A 27,909-nucleotide genomic window follows, 5' to 3' on the forward strand; every position below is an offset into this window, starting at 1 on the left:
AAGCGCGCCTGATACCGTCGGTTTGAGCGAATAAAGTGGATTTACATATGCCACATGACCTTTTTATTTCAAACGCCCATTGTATTTCGACGCCTGGGGTCACGGCGTACCATCCGATCGGCCAGGGACTTCGTCCGACTCGGTAGTCGTTCAAAGCTTTCGACGATGGTCGAGCTTGTCTATTTGGTAAGTCCTTGAAAAAAAATTAAATGCGTCGATGTGAATTTTTTACACCACTCGATAGTCAAACAAAAGCCCGAAATCCGCGCCTCAATATCGTAATCCTAACCTAAAACATCGATTTCCTAAATCCTTGATGAGGTATGATCTGTTTCAAAGTATAGCGTCTACACTTTTGACCGCATTAGCAGGAATAAAAGAGTAGGACAATAATTGTCTGTCTTTATTTAATTTAAAACTCGCTATTTGCAAAATTTTCTTATATTAATGATGCTTAGAGCGAACAATGGGACACATTTCGAATCTTTTTTGTTGGATATGATTTTTTTTTGCATTATTAGATAGCCAAACAAAAGCCGAATAACCCAGTGAAAATCGCGTCTCAATATCGTTTATGAGGTATAGTGTGTCTCAAACGGTAGCGTCTTCATTTTGACCCCATTAGCACGAATAGAAAGTTTTTTTTACATAATTATAAATAATGATAATGACAATAATTAACCGTCTTTATTAGCGATCATGATATTTCAATTAACGTTGTATACGCCACCAAAACTCGTTTTTTTGCAAAATGTTCTTATATTGAATTCTGGTTGGATGCTTTTTGATCTGCGTCTAAGCAGCAGACGGCGTTTTCCGACATAATGCCTAATAATTTTCTGAAAAAAAAAATTAAATGCGACGCCGTGATTTTTTTTTAAATTTTTATTAGTCAAACAAAAGAGTAATAACCCAGTGAAAACCGCGTCTCCATATCGTTATCCTAACCTAAAATATTGATTTCGTAAGTCGTTGCTCAGGTATGGTGTGTCTCATACTATAGAGTCTCCAATTTTGACCGCATTAGCACGAATTAAAGAGTAGGAAGTTTTTTTCCAAAATAATGATAATGACAATAATTAACTGCCTTTATTAAAGAATCAAGATATTTCAAACAGTAAACACAGTAAATTCAAGCTCCGAAAAAAAAACGTTTCTTGGGTCATCGACGTTTCTCGCGTTCTCATTGCTTATAATAGAGGCGTTTTTTTACGTAATTAAAAATAATTATAACAACAATAACAAACGACCAAGACATTACAATGTGAGTATACGCCGAGAGAGGGCGCAATTGAATTTTAAAACCCGTCTTTTGCAATTTTTTTTATATTGCATAAAACTACAATTATAGCGGATCATTAAGAAATATGTGGTTTCTATATGGACGAGTCAGTAAGGCGTTACATACAACCATACAACCAGCAAGTATACGGGGTGTCCCAAACTATAACAGCTCATTATGTACCAAAAAAGTCCTAATTTCCGTTTGTCCAAATGAAGGAAAACCGGACAAAATTCGATATTTATAATTTCGGGATCAGATTCAGCACATCGAATTTACGAAACGACGAAAATTTCTGTTTTTCTCTAGATCCGTTTCGGAAATAACGACAAAAATCCGTATTCGGGTTCAGTCTTTGCGTGTGGCTCCGTTAGATCGCGCTGATCGCACTGCGATCGTGTAGAAAACCGGGGCTTACTTTGGACGTTAAGATCCCACCATGAGCAGCAAAGAAAAATAAAGAACTTAAACACACGTCATCTCGAGAGCGCTCTCATTGTTGGCCGCGAACTCAATCGGTGAAATTTAATTTCTATTCGAGTGCATCGCAGGCGGCCGCGCGGAGTTACAAGCGAAGGTAAAAAAATGCGCTTTTATTGTGTGCACGCAAACGGGTATATTCTGCGGTCATATCAGTAATTTAAGTTAAGTTGACGGCACGGCATTGTTTACGCATTTTCAACGGTTCCGGACGCTGTTGCCAAGCATCGCAGCGGTTTCGAAGGATTAATAAACGGGGATAAAATTAGATATTTTAGTAAGAAATGGACGTGACAACGTCGCAAAATACAAATGCTAGCCCGCGTTGGCTTGCTTAAGTTTCGTTTTACATCCAAGATCGCTTTGTTTTTGTGAGGATGGTGAGTTTGTGAGGGTGAAAAACTGTTTTAAGATAATAATATCGTAGAGACTGACCGTGAAAATGCCGCAACGGTGTGAAGCGTGCAAGAAATTTGATGAAGTTATCCGACCAACCGTAGAATATCAATCGGTATAGTTGGTTGGGGTTTGACAAAGTGGAAGAAGAGGAAGAGACGTTGACAGGTACGAGTTGCTTTCTGTTTTGTTTGTGTAATGTTTTTGTTTAAAGGTTATTCCCGAATACTGTTATTATTGCATAGTATTACCTATTGTTGTAGATTTCCAAGAAACGCTGAAACGGCAAAGCGGAGTGCGGAAATTGCAGAAAAACAAAAGCAGCAATTTGGATTGATTTTGACAAAGTTTGCCAAAGTTAGTCGACGGACTTGGGGCCCCTAGCCCAGAGTATGTAAACGAACAGACACGTGTCTTCGTAAGCTAAGTGCATTTATTGTTGTAGATTTTCATGAAACGCTGACGTCAGGTGCGGCGAAGACAATTTGAAACAACCGCTTCCAATGCGAGCGAACTAGATTTTTAAAACGAGATGTTTTTCCAAGAATATTTCACCTTGAAGTTTTCAGGCGACAAAAATCGAGGTGTAGTTTCTTTTTTGGTTCTTTTATAGGTTCTACCTTGAATAGATTCCACTGTTCCTCCTTTAAATAAAACAGATATTAGGAAGCAAAATTTGATTTTTTTTTTCATTCTCAAGGGAAATTAGAAAAAACAAAAGTTTTGACAGTCCAATTAGTTTAATTAATGTGGAAATTTCGTTGTGCAGTTTTGAAAAAAAACAAAAGATGGTCTTGTCGGTTGAAGTCAACGCCGACGGGACGCCGTTCGTCGCGATTGGACAGTATCAGTTCCGCTTGGAAGTGGAGGAACTTTACGGCGAATACAAGAAAATGGCGGAAAATGAACTGCAGGAGACCCCGCAACGCGTCAGCGACGGACTAAACAGGCTGAGAGATCTCATCAAAGGTACCTTTTCGAAACTGCTTTGGCATGACGTCGTCGCGATGTCAATACGACCCTCGAACGATCATTAGACAGTTTGTTAAGTGATTAGGACGCCGATTAAATATCATTTATATGCCACGATACCAGAAACGGAAATTTTTTTTAGTTCTAATCCTAGAGAAATGAATATGGCTTTGATATAATGTCACTTTGACGTCTAATAAGCGATTCAATGCCCTTCATCGGAGATAGATGAAAATTTCCGTAATTAAAACATTATTTTGACATCAAAGGTTAGTCTTGGTGTGATTTTCGTTGAAGCAAGTAACGTAAAGGTTTGTAGTGATTAAGACGTCAATATAACGTCGTCCTGACGTCGAATAAGCGTGTTTTAGCGGAGGACGTTATAAATGTACATATTTAAAACGTTATTTCGACGTTGAATGCGAGTGTTGGTGTGTTTTCGCCGAACCAAGTGACGTAAAAGTTTGATGCGATTAAGATGTAAATATACGGTCGCCCTAACCTCGAATAAGCGTGTTTTAGCGGAGGACATTTTAAATTTACGCAACTAAAACGTTATTTTGACGTCAAATGCTAACCAAGTGATATAAAAGTTTGAAACGATTGAGACTTCCATATAACGTCGTTCTGACGTCGAATAAGCGTATTTTAAACGAGAACGTTCTAAATTTACGTAATTTAAACGTGTGCGATGTGTTTTTCGTAGAACATAGTGACGTTAAGGTTTGATCGGTCGGCCAAGCGATTAAGACGTCTATATAACGTCGTCCTGACGTCGAATAAGCGTGTGTTCGCGGAAGATGTTTCAAATTTACGTAATTGAAACGTTATTTTCACGTTGATGTGTTTTTCTGCTAACCATGTGACGTAAAGGTCTGAAGCGATTAAGATGTCATTATAACGTCGTCCTGACGTCGATTAAGCCTGTTTTCGCGGAGGACATTCTAAATTTACGAAACTAAAACGTTATTTTGACGTTAAATGCGAGGCTTCATGTGTTTTTCGTCGAACCAAGTGACGTAAAGGTATGAAACTATTGGGACGTCTACATAACGTTATCTTGACATGAAATAAGGGTTTCGGCGTGTTTCAGCGGAAGACGATCTGTATTTACCGGTGGACGACGACCGATTTCTCATCAAATTCCTACGCCCGTTCAGGTTCAATCCGGAACACGGCTTCAAGGTCATGCGGCGCTTCTACCTCTTCAAAACGAAGTATCCCAAGTACGGAGGTAACGGCGTGACGCCACACGCCGTACGGCACGTGTTCGACAACGAGGTGTTCGTGTTCCTACCTACCAGGAGTAAGACGGGCGGGAGGATCATGATCATTAACTGCGGCAGTAAGTAGACTCAGTCCCGGCTTCTGTTGTCCGTCTCCGTGTCGCGAGTAGGTCAATTTCTTTCGCGTTTCCAGAGAAATGGGACCCGAAGTTGGTGAAGCTGGAGGACATGTTCAGGTCGATCATGGTGGCCATAGAAATCGCGATGCTAGAGCCGAAAACGCAAGTGGGTGGAGTGAACGTGATCCTGAACATGGAGGGGCTCGGTTTGCACCACGTTTACCAGTTTTCCCCGTCGATGGCGAAACTAATTATCGATTGGGTTCAGGTGAGCAAATTTTTTTCGAATTTCTACATTTTAATTCCCAATCGCATTTTTCAATTTCACAATCCAGAACGGCTACCATCGTTTTGGAAGTCTTTTTGAAATTAAATTATGGAGATTGTTGCTTTTTATTCTGAATTTCAAAATCCAGGATGGCTTCGATAGTTACTGATGTCTGTGAAATAATCGATAATTTATCGAGATTGACGCTTTTAGCTCTCAATTTCATAACCTAGATTCGCCACGATCGTTCCGAAAATCTTTTTTTTTTCAAATTATCGATATTTTATCGACGGTGTCGCTTCTCGTTCCCAATTTCAAACTCCAGAACAGCTACGTATGTCTTTTTGAACATATCGATATTTTGTCGATAATTTATCGAGTTTGTCCCATTTGGTTCTTAGTTTCAAATCCAAGAACGGCTACCATCATTTCGGATGTATTTTTGAAATTATCGATGTTTTGTCAATAATTTATCGAGATTGTCGCTTTTTGTTCTCAGTTTCAATGCCGAGAACGGTTACACTCATTTCGCATGTCTTTTTGAAATTATTGATATTTAGACGATGTTTTATCGAAACTGTCGCCTTTTGTTCTCAATTTCAAAACTTAGAACAGCTACGATCGTTTCGGAGGTCTTTGAAATTATCGATAATTTGTGGACAATTTATCGAGATTGTCGCTTTTGGTTCTTAATTTCAAAACCCAGAACGGTTACGAAAAATTATCAAATTTTGAATAATCTTCTTGGGTTGTTTATTTTTTTCACATCACGTAAATGTGTTTTTAGCGATGTTATAAGTGGAAATTTAGTCATCTAACAAAAATAGTTTTCGGGACATTTCGAGTGTGTCGCTATCGCTGTATCAATATCGCTTAAAAAAAGGACGACATTGAAAATTTTCCACTTACGCGAAATATTAATAATAATGGGCTACTTAAATGTCATTAATCACTAAAAGTGGCAAATATGTAGTATATAATAATTTGAAAATTTAATTAAAGGTTGTAATCTAAAATAGTCATATAACTTCTATAATATTTATATCAAAAATTTTGTGTTCTATAACCATGTGTCTTTATTTGGTGTTGTCAAAATAAAATTATTCATTTCAGTCGCGTCCCACTTATAAAAAAAATCGAGAAGTCAAATCTGGTCATTCTTCAGGAAAACAACAATTTTAGCAAATAGTACGCAACTGATTTTTTGAAGATTTTATAATTTTTTTAGATCAAAGCATGAAAAGTGAAACTTTTTCTCAATTTTTTTTTTTTTTCAAAGAAGTGAATGGCGTGCCATGATTTTTACTTATAAATATCAATGAGCCTTTCCTTTTCTTTTTTTCTTAAAAGGTATTAAAAAAGTGACCAATTAAACCTGAATATTCCCTCTCTTTCACTTCGCCATCTTTTTTCCAGGAATGTGCCCCGGTGAGACTGCGTGGCCTGCACGTCGTGAATCAACCGTTCGTGTTCAACGTTTTATTCGCGATCTTCAAGCCGTTCCTCGGCGAATACATAAAAAAAAGGGTAAGGCGGTTTTTGCGCACCGAGACGATTCTCCGCGACTGCTCCATTTTGCAGCTTTCGTTCCACGGTTCCGACCGACCGTCGCTGGCCGAGAAAATTGGACGCGAAGGGTTACCGGAAAAGTACGGGGGGACCGCCGACATCCCGGATTATCCGGGCAGCTTATTTTCCGACATGCTGTTTTACTACGAAGAAGAATTTCGAGGTACGTTTTTAAGAAACAACACCCTGCGTATAACGTTCAACATTGGGACGTTAATAATTTATCGCTTTTCGTTGTCAATTTCAAAACCAAGGGATCTTTTCAGATGTCATTTTAAAATTGTCGATATTTTATCGAGATTACTTTTCTTTCTCAATTTTAAAACCTAGAACGGCTCCGATTGTTTCGAAAGTTTTTTTTGAAATTATCGATCATTTTTCGTTCATAATTTGAAAACCAAGAACAGCTACGCTTGTTTCGGAGGTCTTTTTTAAATTATCGATATTTTATCGTTTTTAGCAGAACAAAATATCAATTCCGCCTGTGGATGGAGTCCACATTTATTATATGACGTCATTTCAATAACAATGTGTATACGGAATTTTTATTGGTTATGTTTAGTACACAACACTTACGGCTACGGTACAACGACGACGGCGCGTCCGATCTACACCTACGAGGACGATCCGAAAGAAAACGAACTCGAAAGTGGGGAGGAGGGCGAGAAAATAAAAACCCGCGCGTGGTAAAAATATTTTATTGTACAATAAAAAAAATATATCAAATGGTGATGCAGTTTCGATCACGATAAGTACACGACAATAGTCTCGACGCTTACACCGAATAAATAACAAAAACAATAATCCCAAATAAAACGAAAAAAAAAAACCGAAAACAATAGAAACAAGAGACGAGAAATACTACGCGGGTCACTTGGCGGCTCCCTTCTTGGCGTACCCGTACTGGCTGATGGCTGAAACGAAAAGGATAGGAACGTTTTTTTCTCTTTTTTTTTCAAAAAAACTTCCATTTTGTGAACCATGAACTGGACCCAGAATAATTTCCACATCAGAGATTATTATTATTGTGTGTATTATTATTATTAACGCCGCCCCCCTCAAACTCTGTATAAGCAGGTGCCGAGAAGAATGAGACATAAGACTTTTTTCGCATTTCTACCTTTGAATTCCCGATCGCATTTTTCAATTTCAAAACCCAGAACGGCTACCATCGTTTTGGAAGTCTTTTTGAAATTAAATTATGGAGATTGTTGCTTTTTATTCTGAATTTCAAGACCCAGAACGGCTACGATAGTTGCTGATGTCTTTGAAATAATCGATAATTTATCGAGATTGACGCTTTTAGCTCTCAATTTCATAACCTAGATTCGCTACGATCGTGTCGAAAATCTTTTTGAAATTATCGATAGTTTATCGAAATTGTCGCTTTTCCTTCTCAGTTTCAAGCCTCAGACCGGCTATGATCGTTTCTGATGTCTTTGTAAAATTGTCGATATTTTATCGATAATTGCTCGAAATTGTCGCTGTTCGTACTCAATTTCAAGCCCTTTTTTAATGAAAAAATGGCCAGAGGTAGAGTAGAACGCGAGCCACTTTCAATCAAGCAACGAAGAAGCCGACAAAATGAGACTCGCGAGACGTCAGCCAGATTTATAAAGATTATTAGTTGAAAGATTCTTTGAAAAACTAAGCTGTTGAAATATTTCAAATTTTCGACCTTGTCGCATTTACTTCTCAATTTCAAGCCTTTTATTTGCAAAAATGGCCAGAGGTACAGAGTAGAGTGCGAGCCAGTTTCCGTCAAGCAACGAAGGAGATTTTTAAACAGTATTACAGTGGAAGATTCTTTGAAAGTTTAAGCAACGGAAATATTTCCAATTACCTTTGAATTCCTGATCGCATTTCTCCAACAACTCGAGCCACTGGGCGCCGTCTATCCTCGGGAGGTCGAGGGTGCCCCCGTAACACTGAGGCAGGCACTTGGGGTCCATGTGCTGATGGAGGCTCTTGCGGTCCGTGCCGTGAAAAATGATGCGACTGCGCAGCTTCTCGCGCAGGAACGGCTTGAACAGCGCGAACACTATCTTGAATATATACGGCTGGTTCACGATGTGGATGTTCTTTATCCTGAGCGGGACGCTGTCCTGCGGACACACACGCGCGCGCGATCAAAATCTTCCGCCATCTTGGATTTCGCGAAAATGCGCGAAATTTAAATTTACATATACGGGGTGTCGAAAAAATATCCGTTTTTACGATGGCCGCCGGATAGACCGGTCGATCGGTGATAAAATACGTACCTGGAGCCACTCGACTATCCTGCCGGCGAACGAAGGGGTGAACTTGGTGGTCTGGCCGAGGGATAACCCGTCCATGTCGAATATGACGACGGCGCCGCAGACTTGGGTCTCGGGCTCCAACATGGCCGCCTCCAGGAACAACACGCACCCTTTGAACACCTCATCGAGGGTCACCTCACTCGTTTTCCATTTTTCTGAACGAAAAAGGTGCTGACATATTTTTCGAAAATTGAAGAATTTGTAAGTTTTTAACGCGTGCTGTATAAATTTCGACAATAAAGAACGTTACTTTTCGGACGGACAGTTAAAACATGAAAAAATCGTCGACTTATTTGCCAAGAGTCGCAGTAGTGTAACAATGTCGAGTTGACGAATTCAACGCAAATATTTTCCGCGGCGAATTTTGGGCTAAGGTGAGGTGCGAAAAAAAAATTTTGAAAAAAGATTGGTAAGTTTAGGGCGGCTCGTATAAAAATCGACACGAGTTTCGAAGGTAAAAAAGTACTCTTCAGGAGGAAATTTTAAAAATTACGGAAGCATCCTTGGACGTATTTCTAGCACGCTCAGAGGTCCTAATATCCAGCCTCAAGGTAGTACCGACAACCCTTATACAGGGTGTTGGCAAATTAAACGCTCATATTTTCGAAGACGAATTTTGAGCTAGCGTGAGGTGCGAAAAAAATATTTATCGAAAAATCGGTCGGAAAACCCGAGAAAAGTTTCGCAAACTCGTTTACATGGAGAATTTTTAAGTTTTAAACGCCCCGTATAAAAGTCGAGACCCGTATCGAAGTTGAAAAAATGTTCCCTCTAGGGTGGAAAGTTCAATAATTATGGTTGAATTCTAGCAGCCACAGAGGTCCAAATACCGAACCCTGAGTTATCACCGAAAAATATTATACAGAGTGTTAACATATTCAACGCGTATATTTTTCGAAACAATTTTGAGTTGACGTGAGGTGCGGAAAAAATATTATTTTGTCGAAAATCCGATCGGAAAAGGGTGGAAATAATTTGAAAACTTGTTGATTTGGTGGATTTTTAAATGCCCGGTAATAAAGTCAATACCGATATCGAAGTTGAAAAAAGGTTCCTTTTGTCGGTCCAAATACCGAGCCCCGAGTTAGGACCGACAACTTTTATACAGGGTATTGACAATTAACGTTGAGGTACGGAAAAAATATTTATCGGAAAAGGCTTTGGAAACTTAACTCCTGGTGTAAAAGTCGATACGGGTTTCCAAAGTAAAAAATGTTCCTTTTCGGATAGAAATATAAAAATATTATTTTTCGAAAATTCGGTGGGCCGACTTTTTTTTTTTTCGCCACTAAAAGCCAGTTTTTCCCGGAGTTGTTTTCGTCTGTCGTCGACGTGTCGCTGGCGGTTTTTTTTTGTTCCCCGTGCGAAATCAAAACTCGAAAACCTTGCTGGGTATCGACAATTTCCGTAATTAAGCGTAATCGATGGTCGAGGCCGAAATTTTGACCGATAAACGAGTTTTCCTTCGAGGCCGACCGGGTACTCGGAATATTCCACTTACTGCCTAGTTCTATAATCAATATCCGTCGTCCCAGCTGGTCCCTGTTGGGCTGCACCGTGAGGATGTTTTGCTGGAATATATTCTTCTCGTTGCTAGGGAGGAGGTTGTCGTAGAGTTCAGCGTGTTTCCGCTTGAACGCGTAGTACCGTTTGATCTGAAATCGGGTCGGTTATTCTAGGAACTTCCGGAGATATACTTCGACCAGAAATGCTTTTACTATCTCAGATGTAAAAATTAAAGGAAGGAATTTTTGTATGCGATTAATGCAACATCAAGACTTTATGGTGGCATGGTTTTCTAAATTGGATACGATATGAGTGTACCTCGACCAGAAATATAGTGCTTTTACAACCGACTCCTCGAGTAACTTTGCCTACTGTTTTCAATCTTTTCCGCCGAGCAATTCTTGAAAAATGTTAGTACAAAGTAACAATTTACTATGTCCTATTTCATTACGCTTCTACATAATATAGTTATTAATATCCAAAATATTAAATATAATAATAACAAAGTATGTCACTTAAAAAATCGTCACTATCACCTAGTTCAATGATCAACTATAAATATTATCGTCTTTTATTACTCGTTTTTCACAGTTAGACCAGCTGATATTTGATATTTGAGCTACCTCTTGCCGAATTACGTTTATGGTACTATCACTAAATTTTGGTGCAGTGTTATCATCTCAATCGGGTTAAATATGCAATGATACGGGGGTAATCTCAAGATTTCATGTCCGTTTTCTATCGAATCGATTTTCTAATCTTTATTAAAATTTTTATTTTTAATAATTCCAGAACTTGTTTTTCGTGTAGCTCTCTTCAAAATATAAATCATTTTCTCACGACCATTTTTTGACCCAGCACGAAGAATTATTCTGCGTTTTCCGTGTGAAGGCGGCACGTCTAGTACACATTTGTTGCTGTTATCACAGCATCCTTTTTTTACTGTGTCGTTAGTGTCGAACCAGGTTTCGTCTAATTACTCTAATGCCTATTTTGTTTAATTGTGAGATTCAATACAAGAAGCAAAACGTCGTTAATCGACGGGCACACAAGACAAATATGATTATTTTCAAGCTTACCTCGAAGATAAATGGAGTATAAATACGTACTAATGCCTCCGTTTATGTTAGAATAAACCTTATGTTAAAATAAACGCTTCTAGTGGAACTTCCATATCGATCAGTTAGTGAAAAAGTTATTAAAAATGTATCTATTCCGGCAACTTACTCAAATATCTGATAATCAATTACTTCTTTCTACTTATTTTTCACTAGTACGATCACTTACATCTGGAATAATTGGTTGGGATACTGCTTATCACACAACTCTTCAGACCCTTTACGTAAAACAAAAAAGAATTTTGAAAATTGTATTTAAGTTAAATCTGCGATATCCATCTGACTTAATTTTTACTCAACTTCAAATACTTCACATAAAAAATTGATATTATAAATCATCCCTTTTGTTCTTAATAAAAAATAACTTACTGGTTAATTCAAAAACTCACAAGTACGAAACCCGCTTTAAACTTGGAGAAAATTTAACTTTAGAAAATATGCATTTATCTGTTGGACAAAAAAATTTTTATACTGGTCAAAAAATTTATAACAATTTTCATTTTATTACAAATTTTCGTTACGGTCTATCCCGGGAAAAATACTGAAAACATCAAAGCAATAAATGCACTATATTTTTGGTCGTATTATAACCCTATAGCTTACCAAATCTCTCGCGCTTTCCGGGTAAAATTTGCAAGGGCGTAGGAAACGTATCAGCCACAGGTCGCGTTCCAAGGGCACGTAGAGGTCACTCTCCTCTGCAAATCAAAATCGAAGTCTATAGACATCTTTGCTAACAAGCGCGTGACAACCTGTTTCGTAGAAAACGTGAAACAGAGAAGTGCTTATAGGCAATTTCGTTGATTTCAAAAGATTTGCACAAATTAGAAACGCACTAAAATACTGTTTGATAAGGTTTGTGGATGTTGAGCGAAGTTTGTATTGTTGGTATTGTTGGGTATGATTTGTGTCATAATTTTTTTTATAACCGCAGCTAATCTTTTAAGATTTTTTTTTTTTTGCAATTTGCCGTGGCAAGTATCAATGTGAGTCATATCTATGAATAAAAATCTCTTTTTTTTTTGTTAAATTTATATTATTTATTATTAAGTATGTGGTTCAGGTAAAAAAATTCCATAGGATCATTTCAAACAAAATTAACGTTCATAATTTTTATCATAATAAACATGCATACCTGTATTTTTTTTTTGCATTTCAATGCATATATTCCGATACTTTTTAATACGCATATACCGACGAAATGATATTTATAATTATAGTCAACTTTTATTGATGAACTTCTAAATTGATTGCACCAAAAATAAGTAGGGCATTCTATTTAAAATAACAAAATTCTGACGTATAACATAGAACTGGTTCCAGTACATTTTACATACCATAGTTTTCGGTAAATGTGCAAAAAATGCATCACGTGCGATACCGGCTTATAGAAAAGAAATCCATAAATCGAAATGACTTTGATTTAGTCCGAGAAAAATAACATTTCAATTTTTAATTCTTTATAAATATGTGTCATCTAATATTTTTTTAACTTACCGGAATTGTATTTTTTTATATACGATTTTGTCGATTAATGTTATAATATTTTTATGTTACCATTATTTCTATTTGAGATGATGCCGTTTTACCAAAACGACGGTAAAGATTTCTAAAAAGTTGTCAACCTCGGTTTGGATATATCGATTATGCATAAAATTCCGAGGATTTGTTTTTTTTTGTCCGCCCTACGTCTAAAACGAACAGTTTCCGAGATGTTTGATTTTTCTGTCTGAAAACTATCGGTAAACAACTTGGAAGCAAAATTTATGCGGCAATAACTTTATTCCATGTGTAAATGATTAGTTTTTGATTTTTTTTTTTTCAAATAGAAAACACCTCATTTTTCATTTTATGAGTTCGAACATCGATCCTGAGTAAAAAATATTGACATTATCCTTACCTATATCAGGATTTTTATCCAGAAAGGGCAGACCAATATAAAAAACTTAGTACCTAAAATTTAACACGCAAATTGTTACAGACTGAAGGGTAGTTTTTAGTCAGTAAAAAAAAATATTTTAACATTCATTTAAATTTTTTTTGGGCATTTTATACCCATATAGTTTTGCACCTGCGCATTAAACTTGAACTTGAACTTAACCGTATTTTTCATACTCATACTTCATACTCTCCGTATCGCTTTAGGATATGCACAGGGTTATTCATTATATTTTATTATTTTTTCTCTATTATCTTATGCATGGTTTATTGACATTTCATTTAGTCGTTTTTCAGATATCTAAAAATAATTATTCGATTTCTGGACTATAGCCATATGGTTTAAAAATGGTCAAGTCTGCCTTGATGCCTTGTGTTTGCAATTGTTTTAACAATCTTCTATTTTTGACAACTAATCAAAACTAAAGATCTGCAGGAAGAAAAACGCCAAATAATAAAATTGTATTATTCAATTTCAATATCAGTTATATTATTCAAATAATAAAAAAAGATCTAAGGCTTAAGCTAATAATGTATAGTGTATTCCATTAAAAAAAAAGATGTTGCTGTCATTTTGGCAGCTTGCAATCGTCGTTTGTTTTTTCTGACATTCGCATAAGATAATAGAGCAAAAATCTTCAAAATTTTGTGTTTACACTATAGGCAGCTACTGATTTTGAGTAACGTCATTTCATACACAGTTTACACAAAAAAACTTGACAAATACTCGCACCGTACTGGCTGTTCAATTGTAAAAAAAGCTAATCTTTGAAACACATTTAAATTCGGAACATTGAAATTGTGCTTCTTGGCGTAAAAATTATTATGAAGTAGAATCCTTACCCTTGAGGAGTTCCCGTAGCTCTTTGACAGCCTCTCTAGCCACGTCGGGCGTTTCCCTGAGCTCCTTCCTAGCGATTTCCCTGACCTCCGGCCTCAGCTCGTCTAGCTCTATCTGGAGCAGATAGTTGTTGAGCTGGACGCACGGCATCTCCTTCATGTCCGACAGCATCGTGTCCTGGACTGCACGTAACCGAGAAATAAAGCGTTTTTTGACGATATCGCGTGGGATATTTGAACGAAAACGTTTATTAGCGTAGACAAAAAAATAATTGAGAGTCTATTATAGAAACACGTAGCGTGATAAAAATTTATTGCTATCGCTACAGATAACAATTTGTGCTGCTTTTGGGTTTAATATCAAGAAAACAAAATTCGTTGAGTCTTCAAGGGTCTTTCTGCAAAATGCAACAAAATATCAAGTTGCTCTTCGTCATTCAAAATATGACGACTTTCTTCAAGGTTCCTGTCGAAGATCTTTTTTTGTGGGTGCCTCCTTGATGGAAATTTTGTTATGTAACCTCTAAGAACCAGGGTCCCGTTTTTATTGTTCGATATGTAACTTTTTAACATATCAGTGTTTTCCTCCTATAAACATGATAGGCAAGCAAGCGAATAAATTAAATTTATAAACGATAAATGAATAAATCAGTAATGTGTCAATTCAGTTATGACAGTAGTCAACAACAAAACACGCGTCCAAGGAGGCAGCGTTCTAGCACTTGTTTTGTTTAAACGCCGTCATAGCCATGATGACACTATATATGTCGACCACTTTGAAGGTTAAAAGGTTTTTATTGATTTTCTAGAAAAGCTGAATACATATAACTTTTTTTAATCTATAGAATTTTTTTTTATTATTTATTAATTATGGGGCACCACAGCCAAAATTCGGGTAAATTTAGTTAAGTTAGTCGAAAATAAATCGACTTGATGGATAAAAGCCACAAAAAATAATAAAAAGGTTAAGTGGGTTGCCTTGCCCCACCCGCCCCTATATTCTATATAGTCGATGGTTGTTCCCTCGATGAAAACGCATTTATTATTGTATTGTTTTGAGCTTTTGTAGCGACTACTCAGTTTTTGCCGAAAATCGAGTGTTTTTCATCGTTTTTTTTTCAACCTCGACGAACGCGGTTACGTAACGTTTCCAAGACTTGTCGCCTGGTTTTTTTTCTTCCACGCTCGTCTTTCCGCGTAATTAACCGCAGACGAGTATTATGCTAATTGCGACAACTTATCATTTATTATTACCGTACATCCTAATGACGCAAACGCAATCGACTCGATCGCCCATAATTAATATCGGCCGTCCACTTTTCCTCTTTTGCGACCTTGGCGCGCGCGTCACCAGCTACTTTTTGTTTGTCGTTGTTTTTACCCAAAATGAAATACTTTTTTTTATCCCAAACACGAGCGATGCCGAATCTCAAAAAAAAAAGAATCTGATGTTTCGTTAGTGTTTATGAGATTAAATATGCAATGATATTAGGAAGACGGAAAACAGTACAGCCAAATTGTCGCTTTTTTATAACTGAATTCAAAATAAATCTGACTGAGCAAATATGCCTGGAGTCGGTTTTTGAACTTGATAAGGCTGGTGCTTTGCGTAGCAGACGGCTGTGTGATCCATGGCAGTAACACTGTTATTGGGAATATTTTTTAAAAGATTGCTTTGAAACTAATTTTCGAAAAGTTCGGCACTTGTATCCTCATGATAATCCAAGCTAGAATCCTTAGCGGTTTGAGACAAATCCGTCTTGTGACTCAGAGTATATTGTGGTGATGCGTTTTAATTTATTTGAAGGTTCTTTCGTCTGACAGTTTTGAGTAGAATCAACCCACCCTTTGAATACAGTGTTGTGTGTATCGAACCATGTTTGATCAAGGTAAATTATGGGTCTGTTGTTTAATCTATATCTTTTAATTTCTTGAAGGTAAAGCTCCAAGTGGTTGCCTTTTGTCTATTTTGCGGTACTTAAATCCCATGTTATAAACAACTCTTCGGAGGGTGGCTCTGCTTATATTTATATTGGTTTCATCTTCTTCTCGCTTCTTTTTCAGTTTATGCAAGATAGGAACAAATTTCCTTTGATAAAACAATATATTTTCCTTCTTAATCACTATTATCTATACGGTGAGTTTGAAGACTAATAATAAAATGTAAAAGTTGCCCAAAGACCTTGGCAAAGGAACACGCGGTCGCTTTCGGCTAAAATTTAATTTGGGAAAAATTATTTTTGTTATTAGTCTAGTGTAGTTGTAGGGTTTGAAATGACGTTAATTGAACATACTATTTAAAAACTTATGTAGTATGGCTCATTATGACTGGTACATTAATTTCAATTTCAAAAGTTATGAACAATTAAACATGGTAAAAAGTAGTATAAAGTTTTTTGCTAATAATTCGTAAACTAACACTTTTTTTCGATTTTGAAAAACAGATAATCAAAGAAAAAGTCCCAACTCCCAAAACAGTTATTAATAAAATTTGATGTTGAAGTTACAATAAAAAAAATTAGAGTATATAAAGTGGTTTTCAAAAATCAAAAAATATTATGGTATAATATAAACACTTTTCTCGGGACAAAGACATTTATTAACTAAAACAATATTTAGCTCCATTTGTTTAGAAATTTTTTATAAACAAATCAACTATTTCAATATTTAAAAAAAAAACAACTTCATGACAGTTCATTTATGATTGTTAAAAAATTCTTAATAATATTTTTTAATTGTTTCCATACGTTTTTTTTTTATTGTTTAAATAATTAATAAAGAAAAAATTAATCATAATTTACAGTTTTCACAATTTTTTCCATAATTTTACTGGCTTTATTATTTACTTATATGCAGAATAGGCGTAGACTACACTCCTTGGTATTTTTTCACAACATTATTTTTAATAGCAGTCCTCCTTACTTGACAAATAAAATAACATATCGGACAGATGTTCACAAATTTAGGGGTCTTATCTCTCCACCACCACACAGGACGTCTCTTTTTCAAAGAAGCTTCTCCTATAACAAACTTTACAATACCGTTCCTCTCTTTAAAAACCTTATCACCATTAAACTTAAAAAAATAATAATAATAAAACAAGAAATGTTCAGCCAACTAGCAAATTGCAAGTGATTTTCGAGTAAGTTCAGTCCTAAAATTTTCTATCCAATTTTTATTTTTTATATACACGTACACATTTTCTATTTTGCTATAGTCATACGAACTAATAATTTTAAAAGAGTTGATCACCTTTTTTGCAATTTATGTGCTTTTATTGTATTGTAAATTGAACATTGCAGAATAAATGTATTATTATTATTATTATTAAATCCTACTACTGCAATTTTTGTTCTACATATATTTTTAAACTGTAATCAAAATCGAATTTTTTTTTTCGAAATATATACAGTCTTATTTAAACAATAAAAATATATATATATATATATATATATATATATATATATATATATATATATATATATATATATATATATATATATATATATATATATATATAATATATATATATATATATATATATATATATATATATATATATATATATATATATATATATATATATATATATATATATATATATATATATATATATATATATATATATATATATATATATAAATTGATTCTTTAAACGCACTTTTTTTCCTCAAAATTTATGAAAACTTTGAAGGTAAAACCCAAACTATTCGTTGACAATTAATAGTAACATTCGAGCTCAGTTCGTGGTGAATTGGATTTTAAGTATAAATGTGGGAAACCTGTGACGACATTTTCACGATCAAAACTTGTAATTTTCTGCTGTCGTTCTCCAACCGTCTCGAACAACAGGTGCACCGAATGTAGGTACTTAAAAATCGACGTTTCATTATTTTTGGCTTGTTTAAGGAATGAAATAATAACGTTTTTATTTAATATCTAACCCTTAGTAACTTGACTTATAAATTATATTGGTTCGCTTTTGACATAAATACTATCAAGAAAGTTTAAAAAATACCCTTCACTTAAATAATCTTTGTTTGTTATTGAGTTAAGACACTTTTAAAGTTAAGTTAGTCTAAGATAATAAGATGAACGGGACAGTTATGGAAAAACTAAGACGACATAATTTGATGTATAATTTGCTAATTTGCTAATCTTATTTAGTAAGCGCAACAGCTAGAAAATGTAGAAATAAGCCATTGATTGCAGCAAATACGCTCAATAGATTTAATCAGTTGTCTAGATTTTAATATTGTCTTACAGAAACCATGAACTTGCGGATTCGATTTCAACAAAATTAAAAAAAAAAAACAAATCCAGTGGTTTTGGCGACCTTCCAGACTTTATGACGGATTACATTACACATTACAGAACCAGCTACGTTATTATATTCCGAATATACCTTTAAGAAATAATACAATATTTCTTATTTATTTTTATTATTTTTATGTGCGTGATAAAATAAGTTAATTATGATAAAAAAAATATATACAATATAGACTCCAAAAATAATTCAAAAAAATTCTACGAAACCAACTTCATTAAAAAAAATAATGGCCGATTCGAAAAGGTCCCTTTTATCCATCAACCTTGATCTTCATTTACAAATGCTATCATCATTTTTTGACAAACTAAACAAGGTATTATTATTGTTATTACTTATTGTGATTATTTTTACCGCAATACGTCACAAATCGCGTACACATGGTCACTTACTCAACTGCATCGAGCCGTATTGATATTCGATGGCCTTATTCGACACCGGACGAACTTATTGCAAAACCTGCCGCTAGACTCACGCACCAGAGACTGACCTGACCGCCGGTAGCTGGGTGAAGTCGCTAACGAGATCTTGACGCGAATCGCGCAACATCAAGAATCCCCAAACGCGGCAAAATTATTTAAACATTAAGGCTGGCTCAAACGACTCGTGTAAGGTCTGACTCAGACTTTATCGCGCCGGCATTGCCCGGAATTATGGAAGTTACCCGCCGACGGCAATTAAACTCGACTCCGGTAGGGATTAAAGGACAGATCGTTAGGTTTTGGTAGTAATATTTTTTTTGTTTAGGTGGATACAATCTATTAAATTACACTAAGAAAAAACAATGGCATTAAATATACCGGGTGACAAAAGCAAGTGGGAACACTCTATAACCTTTAAACGGCTTGAGACAGCGATTTGAAATTTAAAAGGGATGATATTGGCTGAGTGTTGTAACGAACACGCATAGTAGGCCCACCTGGACGTACCATCGTAGGCCTAGACCGCTGTGTCAGTACTGACGCCAGTGTCAGTCGGCAACGAGTTGGTACAGAGATTTTACCGCTTATAACCGTTTAAATTCTGTTTTCATCCCAACAAACTGTTCCTGCCAAATGTCCAATTTTTTGACAATATGTAGTCAATGGTTGCGCTTCCGGTTTGAGCGGAAACGACAGTAACTTGCCAATTTTATATGGCACAACCTATACTTTTCGGCTTTTTGGATTCCGGGGATAATTCCACGTAGGATAGGACGGTTTTTCTCTTTTTTTTTGTTTTGCTAAATTTTTACTTAATTTTTCAAAATTGTGTCTAAGAGGTTGTGACCACCATAAATACTAACGTTTTGTTTGGATTTTTTAATTAGACATAATGAGAATAATATTTTTCTGAAAAACATTTTATGGAGTGATGAATGTTCGTTCACTACATGAAAGGGTAGATTTTTTTTAAAAAGAAACTTCCACAAGCTACTGTAATACTTTTTACAAAACTTCAGGATTCCACCTGCGCCGGTTTTTGCTGGGTCGAACTTGCTGACGTTTCGCCAATCATCCTGTTGGCTCCTTCAGAGCTTCACTGAAACTGCCTCGTATTTTACTCTGTATCTGCTTATACATTGTTTGAGGTTGGCCGAGCTAAATGAGGGGGATAAACATCGTCTCGGATGACTAATTCCCATATTGGTGACAGGTAGAGGCCTGAGTCGCGGTTAAGATTTTTAGGTTGCTTATAGATTTCTATAAACTCTCGCATTTTTTTTTATTGGTAGAAGAATGCAAGAACATGCAAGAATTTTAGTTTTATCGAATAAAATTTTGTCCGGTTTTGGGATTGTGTTCGGCAACTGCTGATGAGTTTATTTGTCTTAGTACTAGTACTATTTCATGTTCTTTGAACCTAGTTGATTTTTTCGTCCGGTCTCTATAATGTATTCTTTGCCGCATATGCATGGAATGCAATAAACTTCTGGCATCTCAAATGGAATTTTAACTTCGACGGGTCGAAGATATGGAGAGATTTTTGCACCAGTGGTAAATCTGATTTTGACGTTAAATTTCTTTAGAACTTTTGATATGCGGTCAGTGATGTTTCGAATGTAAGGGAGGACTCTTGTAACAAGTGTGGGATTACTTTCGGACTCATCGCTATTGGAGGGTTGTGGTGAAGTGTATTAATATCTTTAATGTGGAAATTATCAGAGAGATAATTAGAGGTAAGGTGTTCTATTTTGGGTTCAGCGACTCGGGCTGAGATAGTCTTACGGCTCCGTAAACGAGAGAGCTGGGCCGGATGGTGATGTGGCAATGACCCAATGTTAAGTCTGATTTTCCATTAATAAGAATATCTAAGACAGGCAGGTCATTATTAGTTTCTAATCCAATGGTAAAACGTATGTTGGGTGTATAGAGTTTAAATGTCTAAGAAAATCTACTAGGGATTCTTGACCATGAGGCCAAATAACACAAGTATCATCGACCCAGCGTTTCCATAATTTTTGTTTTAGATGGAAGGTGCCGAGAGCTTTCTTCTCAAATATAGAAAGAGATGGAGAGAGAAAACCTATAAAAATCCACAAGCAACCTAACAATCTGAACCGCGACTCAGGTCTTTACCCGACACCAATATCGGAATCAGTCATCCGAAGTGGAAGTTTATTTAAAAAAATAATAACAATTGTCAACAAATCCGGCAAACCCAAGTTGACAAAAATTTGCCAGCAAGTTGCGAGAATAAAGATTGTATTCGAGATGTATTCAAATATTCATTATATCTTACTGTTAATATTTGAAAGATGTTGTCAAATTTTTGTGTTGCAATTGTTTTAAAATGTAAGCAACAAAATATAGTCGACAAAGTCACGATACCAAGAGTTGGATTAACTGTTGAATGACATTTTGAGTATGAAGAATTAATATTTTCGTTTTCTGTTTAAGCTAAAGCTAAGCGTTGTATAATATTATTGGATATACCCGCCCGGAGTCCCGCCTGTAAGCGCGTTTATTTGTTTACGCGTGGATTTTAACCTTTAGCACAATTAACATAATTGTAACAACCATAATCGATATTTACCGAGAAAATTACCATAAATTATAAACGATTAATTGAAAATGCACATCTTTATAGTTTTTGAAAATTTGATCCTCATATTTGGCAAAATGTTAAAAAAGCGTCATTATACGAAACTAATAATAAGCAAATATTATTAGATTTTACAGTATATTTTTTAAAGTGTTTCGTATGAACGATTAAGTTTTGGTTAGTTCCGAGGTTTGGTCAAGTTTTAAAATATCGAAAAACGAAAAATTTGTGATACTTTTTTCGTTCTTTTGAAAAAATAAAGCTCTGTGAGGTCACTTTCTGTTTTTCGAGTGCACGCGGGTACAATAAAAATACGATATAAATAACGTGACATTCGATTCCATTGCCGATCGCGAAGGTTTCGCGGACTTTCCTCAGTGATTTGCTTTCTCAATCGATTTGTGGGTTAAGAACGTCGACATCGCCCTGTTGCCGCTTTTTCAAATAAAATCACGTAACCAAATACCGGCAACACTGGATCACGGTCGAACGAATCGACGCAGACAACAGACGTCCGAGCGGAGTGACAAGTCTTGCCAGTGTTGATATTATAATGTAACGATATTAAAAATTTCATAATTTCATTATAAATAATTAAATTTTAACTTTGAAAAAGTAACTTCTCTGGAGAAAAAGAAAAAGAGGTTAAAAACTAAAAAGGCCTTTGATTGCCTAAAAATGTGGTTTATACTTGGCAACGGGGCTGCAGTTTACGTTTGTGGCGGACGCGATCATGGATAACAGAATTTTTTGTCCCTTGCTGCCAAATATTTAATAATCATTCGTGTCATATTGTTTGACCATTTCAAATACGTTCCGAGTCTCCTATACATTTGCTTAGTTTTCTTAATACTGATAACTGTTCGCGCTTACTGGCAACAATTAATAATGTCGCATTGACCCGATTTTGGATGTGGAACTTTTAAGGTTAGATGGAAAGTATTAACATGGATTAACAATTATCAAAATTACTTTTGGTTTGTTGCTTAGACAATATTCTCATTTAGGTATGTACCGTACGTTCAATTTATGTTGATAACATTTTAATTGGGTGTAACTTTTTTGTTTTTAGAGATATCAAGGTAAAAAAAAACAGGCTTGGTAGCCAAGTTTTTTGCAAGTGACGTATAAACACCATCAACTTTTTCATTTTCATTATATCTTTTTTTTTAATGGAACACCCTGTATATTATATATGTTTTTAATAGAAAACCTTATTCCAAGCCATTATGTCCTTCAAAACAGATATTTCCAAGACTGGCAGAGAAATTTTCAGAAAACGGTAACGTATTAAATGCTGGAAAAGGTATGCCGGAATCAATGTTTTAAATGAAGAAAATAAGGCAAACATATTAGGAATCTAAGAAGCACATCCAGTTTCCTCTATTACTAGAGTATATCGGTCTACTCAGTTTTGAAAGAATTTACATATCATGCATTTAAATTTCGTAAAACTCAAAACGAAGTACAGACATAATGAGAATAATAATTTTTTCAAAAACATTTTATGGGCTGACGAAAGTTTGTTCACTACAAAAAAAGTTGTAATAGACAAAACACGCGATATTGGTCTTTAAATAATCCTACACTAATTAACTAAATAAAAACCCAGTGGTACCAATCAATTAATGTATGGTGAGATGTCATAGATGGACATATTTTGGGTCCGATTTTTATAGATCAAAACCGGAGATTGGAGATCATTATTTTTTTTTATTATCATTATTTGAAATTGGCCAAAACTGCTATACTACCAATTTTTGTAATAAAAGCCATATTAATTAGAAAAAACATCTTTTTATGACCACCCTGGGTAATATATTAACAATTGCCGGCGAAATACGGTTTGGCAATGCCGCGCGGCTGTCGGTCGCCTTACGGTCACAGAAATTCCCCCGCCTACTGCGGGATTACCTAACTCTAAAGGGTTGCTTACACGGGGCGTGGACCGACACAAAAATTATCTGGGCCATTCTCGACGAAACGTCTGATATCGGAAACTGACCCGCGATGCAAATAAACCAACACTAATTGGTTATCATTTTTCTGCCGCCACGCCGATTAAATGTTATCGTTTTTTTTGCCCCGCTTAAAAAAAAAAGACGGATAACAACCGCCGCTGCTTCCTGCATCGTCACACAAAATTTAAGATCGATGCGGAGCGTATGCAACCGCACATGCGCTCCGCCACAGACCACGTAGATCAGTTCCCGTCGAAAAAAGACTCTCTCTTACGCGGTACCTTTTCTAGCGAGATCGCGGGCAGAAAAATGAAACCACTGAGAAGCGGCTGAGCGACAACGCTTTTAAATTTTCCTCGACTGAAAATTTCGATACGTTTTGCGAGTGTAATTGGTGATCTTAGTAATTACGGTGACATCAGTATTTTTGGCTAGAAATGGTTGGCGAGCCCGGCTGCCAACAGATGGCTGCACCATCGTCCTTCCACGTTTGCGTGGAGCTTATTGTGTGCGACTTACAGGCTTCCGGCAACATTTTGTACACTAAAACGGCGAATCCTTTTGCGTTCGCGGAGTCGTTTCCTTTTTGCACGCGCGAAGCGAACATTTTTCGGGACACTCGAGTGGTAAACCGTTGAAGATGGCGGCGACAACTGACGCATCCGTTGTTTGGGTGCCCGAAGGCGATTGTGTGCTAATTTAAATGAAGCGCAATATGCATATTACGACGAACGATACCGACAACCTTCGGTTTCGCATTAATTTTTTTTGTGCTTACAACCTTTTCAAGTATTTTCTCTTTTAACAAAACACCAGACGCTGATAAGTTTATGAAACGGATAACACTGTTAACACTCTGATAAATATTTTTCAGCATTCACCAAGCCTGATAGGCTATCGGACAACTTGTGCCAATTTTCAACAAGAAAGAAGTCGTCTGGCAGATAAAATGTTAAAAAGTGAGGTTAATTTGAAATTTTTGAATTCAAGGGGAACAGAAACAGTGCATTTTTCTATAATTCCATAGAGTTAAAATTAAAATATGGAAAGAACAGATGTGTTAGATAGCTTCGATTCTACATTATCAACAACTACTGAGTCTTCTAGAGAATTTCCCGGAAACTGGTAGACAGAACCCCAACGGATTTCGAAGGAATACACAGTTTTAATTGCACTTTGTTTTTTTACTAGAGGCTCCAATTTATAGAAATACCTGTTCACGGAACAGGAACGAAGAGAAAATGTTAAAAACTTTATAATATTGCTGGCTTTCCGGATATTATAGAGTATAATATTGTAACACATACTTTCCCATCAAATTCATGTTGCTTTGCTAGCTGCTTCATGTTTTCTATTAGAGCGATTATTATCTCTTCTTGATGTGCATAATTAGCAGGCCTTGTCCTTACCCATTTTCGACAACCAAACTGATAAAAATAGCCGAAAGATATATATTATATATACCGAAAAATTAATTTTCTAAAATAAACATAAAAAAAAGTTAGGTTAAGATAAAACGAATGCCTTGAAGATAGTTCCAGATGGAAATGTCTCTGTTTATTATGAGCAAAAACTTTTTAAATGATGATTAGAGCGATAAATATTATCAAACAGTTGACTGACAGAGACATAGTCCGTATTTGTTGAATTTTATATTATCATATGTCGGTAACATATGCAATTGCTTTACCGGCTTCAAAACACTGACATTTTCCATATACTACAAAAACCAGTAACCGAGCAATATTAGTTTTGAATCCGATCTGAAGAACTTTTCCACAGTAATTTACGATTAAAATGTTTACTTTGTCTTGCGCGTTGGTTTTTTGCTTTTAAGACGCCTGCCAAAGTCAATAATTCAAAATGAAAAATAAGATAATTACCCTGGCTAGTGCATTTCACATAAACAATTTTCACAACCATCGCGACAGACACTGGCGACTGCGATGTGAACGTGCGAAGAAGAAATTAAAATAGTTCGGCGGTCTTGTTTTTTTTATTTAACACGATATTATGGAAACACGATACGTGCGAGCCTATCGTATAAACAAATCCTGACCTTCGGTGCACCGAGCAAGGTCTGATAACGCATCGTGCATAAAAACGATATCTTTCTTAACGAACGAATCACGCAAAGGCAACAAAAGCCGAAACAAAATTACTTGTAAGAAAAACTTGTCGCCATGACCAGCCCTTCTAATAAACGCAAACCACTAAGGAGATAAAAACGCCCCATATCTTATTACTGTATGCAGTTGTGGTTTTGAATGTTATATATTTTTTTCGGTCGCGCCATCTAACGTGCGCCAGTTGAATCTTATTAAGTTTTCTTGGTTTTCCTGCATAACTACAGATGGAGTCCTAAGTTGGGACTGCCTGAAGAGGAGGAATGGTTGTTGGTGTGATTTCTCTACAAGGAGATTCCGAAATGTTGTGTTAGTTTCTAATTTTGAAGAAAGAACCCATTTCGACGGCCCGGCGCTTAGTGAAATGAAAGTAACTGTAGGAACACAAAGTAAATATCAAAAAAGGAAATATAACCGTATTTTGTTTTTCACTGACGCATCTGTCGTGGACGAATAGAGCGCAATCCACCTCACTACTTCGAGCGGTACAAATACACTGAAAAGCTGTGCAGTCACGGGCCCGTCAACAGAAAAAGTAAAAAAAGGAATGTTACAATTTAAATTTAAATGTGTACAGCAAAAAACTTGTGTAGCCATCTGGCGGCGGATACGCAAATTAATTGCGAACCTCGGAAAGGTTGTATTGAATAATGAGGTGTACGATTACTCATTTGCTGCTTCGGAGAATTGACCTGACTGTATATTGGATGATTCGCGTTGGATCATGAGTAATTACGACGTGACAATGTAAATATGGAAAAAATAAAATTACTGCTATAATAATACACAGCGAATAAAAAGAACGTGGCTGTACGTGTGTTTTGATGGTCTACTTATCTTTTTTATTGCGTATCTTGCTTACAGATTAAGGGATAGATATGTATATATAAGAAATATTTTCGCTTTACGTGCAAAACGCCGAAAACAGGAAGCGGTTTTTAGAGGTGACATCTTAAAAAATTGGAAATTATGTAAAAATATTTCCTAAAAATAGTTTTCCAAAAAACTAGAACTTACTCTTCCGTACAACTGTCGTTTAGTAGTTTTTGAAATAACGGTTTTAAATATTAAAAAAAAAACTACAAAGTATAACACATTCTTACAATACAAGAAATAGAGAATAGGAAAATGTGATAACAAATGAGTGTAAAAATCAAGTTCTAAGATCTTACACACTTTTGTATGTAGCTTCGGACCAATAGACAATTTAATAAAGATAAATGCATAAAGAACAGGAAACGAATTTTTCAAAGACACTCCCACATGTACTGTAATACTTTTTACGAAACTTCTGGATTCCTTCTGCGTCGGTTTTTGCTGAGTCCAATTCCATTAGCTGTTTGAGATGGCAGTTTGTTTAGGACAGACTTGGCATTTGAAATGATTTCCTCTTTTGCGATATTACATGGGACAACGACGAACCTTTTGAAAAAATTAAATTATCCGTTTTCGAAAGTTGGTACGATGATACATTTATTACAGTGGTTGGTAGTTAACATGAGTTTGAATGATGTTGATGAGATGAATATCTAAGAATGGGAGGTGATCATTGGTATCTAATTCCATGGTAAAACGTATGTTACGGTGTATAGAGTTTAAATGCCTAAGAAAATCTACTAGGGATCCTTGACGATGAGGCCAAATAACGAAAGTATCATCGACGTAGCGTTTTCATAATTTGGGTTTTAGATGAAAGGTGTCGAGAGCTTTCTTCTCAAAGGCTTCCATAAATATATTCGAACTGCTCGGACGGACGGCGGACTGAACGGTCGTTTGAGCGTCTGGAAGGTGTTAAGAACTTTCTCTTCAAAGGCTCACGATGGTATTAGTGGAGAACTCACAGCTGTTCCAGACAATCATTTTTCAATTAAGGTCAGAAGGTTTGGTTAGTTGAAATGATGTTGAGGGTTTCAGGAACAGGGACTTTAGCGAAACTAAAAGGAATATCAGTTTTCCCTGTCAAGGGTTTTAATAAGGATTTTGCTAGAGAACCATTGGTGCAGAGAATAGGTCGAAAGGGTAAGCCTGGTTTGTGGATCTTTGGAAGTCTGTAGAGACGAGGAATTTTAGAGTCATGGGGGGTGACAGATTTAAGGTTAGGTTCCATAGGTGAAGTAGGATCTTTTTTAAGTTGAGTATATGATCCGTGTGTAAGAATATGTTGAATCTTTTCCTGATATTCATTTATTATCTTTTGTTATCTGTTTTTAGGATTACGATGTCAGGATTAGATTTTAGAGATTTAAGTGCAATGCGTTCAGACTTTGGAATATTAGGTTTAGGCGGTTTTGATTTTTTAAGGATTTTTGTTTTGAGAAGTTTTGGAAAAAGTATCGTTTGTCGTCCTTGTTTGTGAAATTTGAAATGCGAGTTAACGAGATACCCGATGGCAACCATAAACAACGTTTCTCGCGCCATAACCGACTAGGAATTGCCGTTATTGCACTGTTACGTTAT

General features: G+C 35.9%; 2 protein-coding genes across 12 annotated transcripts; one reads left to right on the top strand and one right to left on the bottom strand.

The window, feature by feature from the left end:
• Nucleotides 1-49: 49 nt before the first annotated feature.
• LOC132697427 (alpha-tocopherol transfer protein-like) lies at nt 50-7,064 on the top strand. 9 transcript variants are annotated; one of them, XM_060662935.1, is made up of 10 exons: nt 1,899-2,133; nt 2,190-2,347; nt 2,422-2,548; nt 2,604-2,742; nt 2,928-3,127; nt 4,224-4,475; nt 4,552-4,743; nt 6,160-6,270; nt 6,325-6,475; nt 6,875-7,064. In XM_060662935.1, exons 5-10 carry the CDS (start codon nt 2,947-2,949, stop codon nt 7,062-7,064), a joined length of 1,077 nt encoding a protein of 358 aa, XP_060518918.1. In that variant the 5' UTR covers nt 1,899-2,133; nt 2,190-2,347; nt 2,422-2,548; nt 2,604-2,742; nt 2,928-2,946. The 9 variants fall into 9 exon arrangements, with proteins under 9 accessions (XP_060518922.1, XP_060518921.1, XP_060518923.1 ...); XM_060662941.1 differs by having other exon boundaries at nt 1,901-2,133; nt 2,190-2,326; nt 4,550-4,743; nt 6,875-7,053; XM_060662938.1 differs by lacking the exons at nt 1,899-2,133; nt 2,190-2,347 and adding an exon at nt 154-186.
• On the bottom strand, nt 7,038-25,358 carry LOC132697429 (alpha-tocopherol transfer protein-like). Of its 3 annotated transcripts, none has more exons than XM_060662943.1 (7): nt 25,210-25,358; nt 14,018-14,197; nt 11,840-11,934; nt 10,114-10,267; nt 8,574-8,767; nt 8,156-8,417; nt 7,038-7,226 (listed from the first exon to the last, which is right to left on the bottom strand). In XM_060662943.1, exons 1-7 carry the CDS (start codon nt 25,247-25,249, stop codon nt 7,183-7,185), a joined length of 969 nt encoding a protein of 322 aa, XP_060518926.1. In that variant the 5' UTR covers nt 25,250-25,358; the 3' UTR covers nt 7,038-7,182. The 3 variants fall into 3 exon arrangements, with proteins under 3 accessions (XP_060518926.1, XP_060518925.1, XP_060518928.1); XM_060662942.1 differs by lacking the exon at nt 25,210-25,358 and adding an exon at nt 23,846-24,075; XM_060662945.1 differs by lacking the exon at nt 25,210-25,358 and adding an exon at nt 18,734-18,893.
• Nucleotides 25,359-27,909: the final 2,551 nt, after the last annotated feature.

This window comes from Cylas formicarius, unplaced genomic scaffold (assembly GCF_029955315.1).
Source record: "Cylas formicarius isolate icCylForm1 unplaced genomic scaffold, icCylForm1.1 PGA_scaffold_1__22_contigs__length_36826433, whole genome shotgun sequence".
Lineage (NCBI taxonomy): Eukaryota > Metazoa > Arthropoda > Insecta > Coleoptera > Brentidae > Cylas > Cylas formicarius.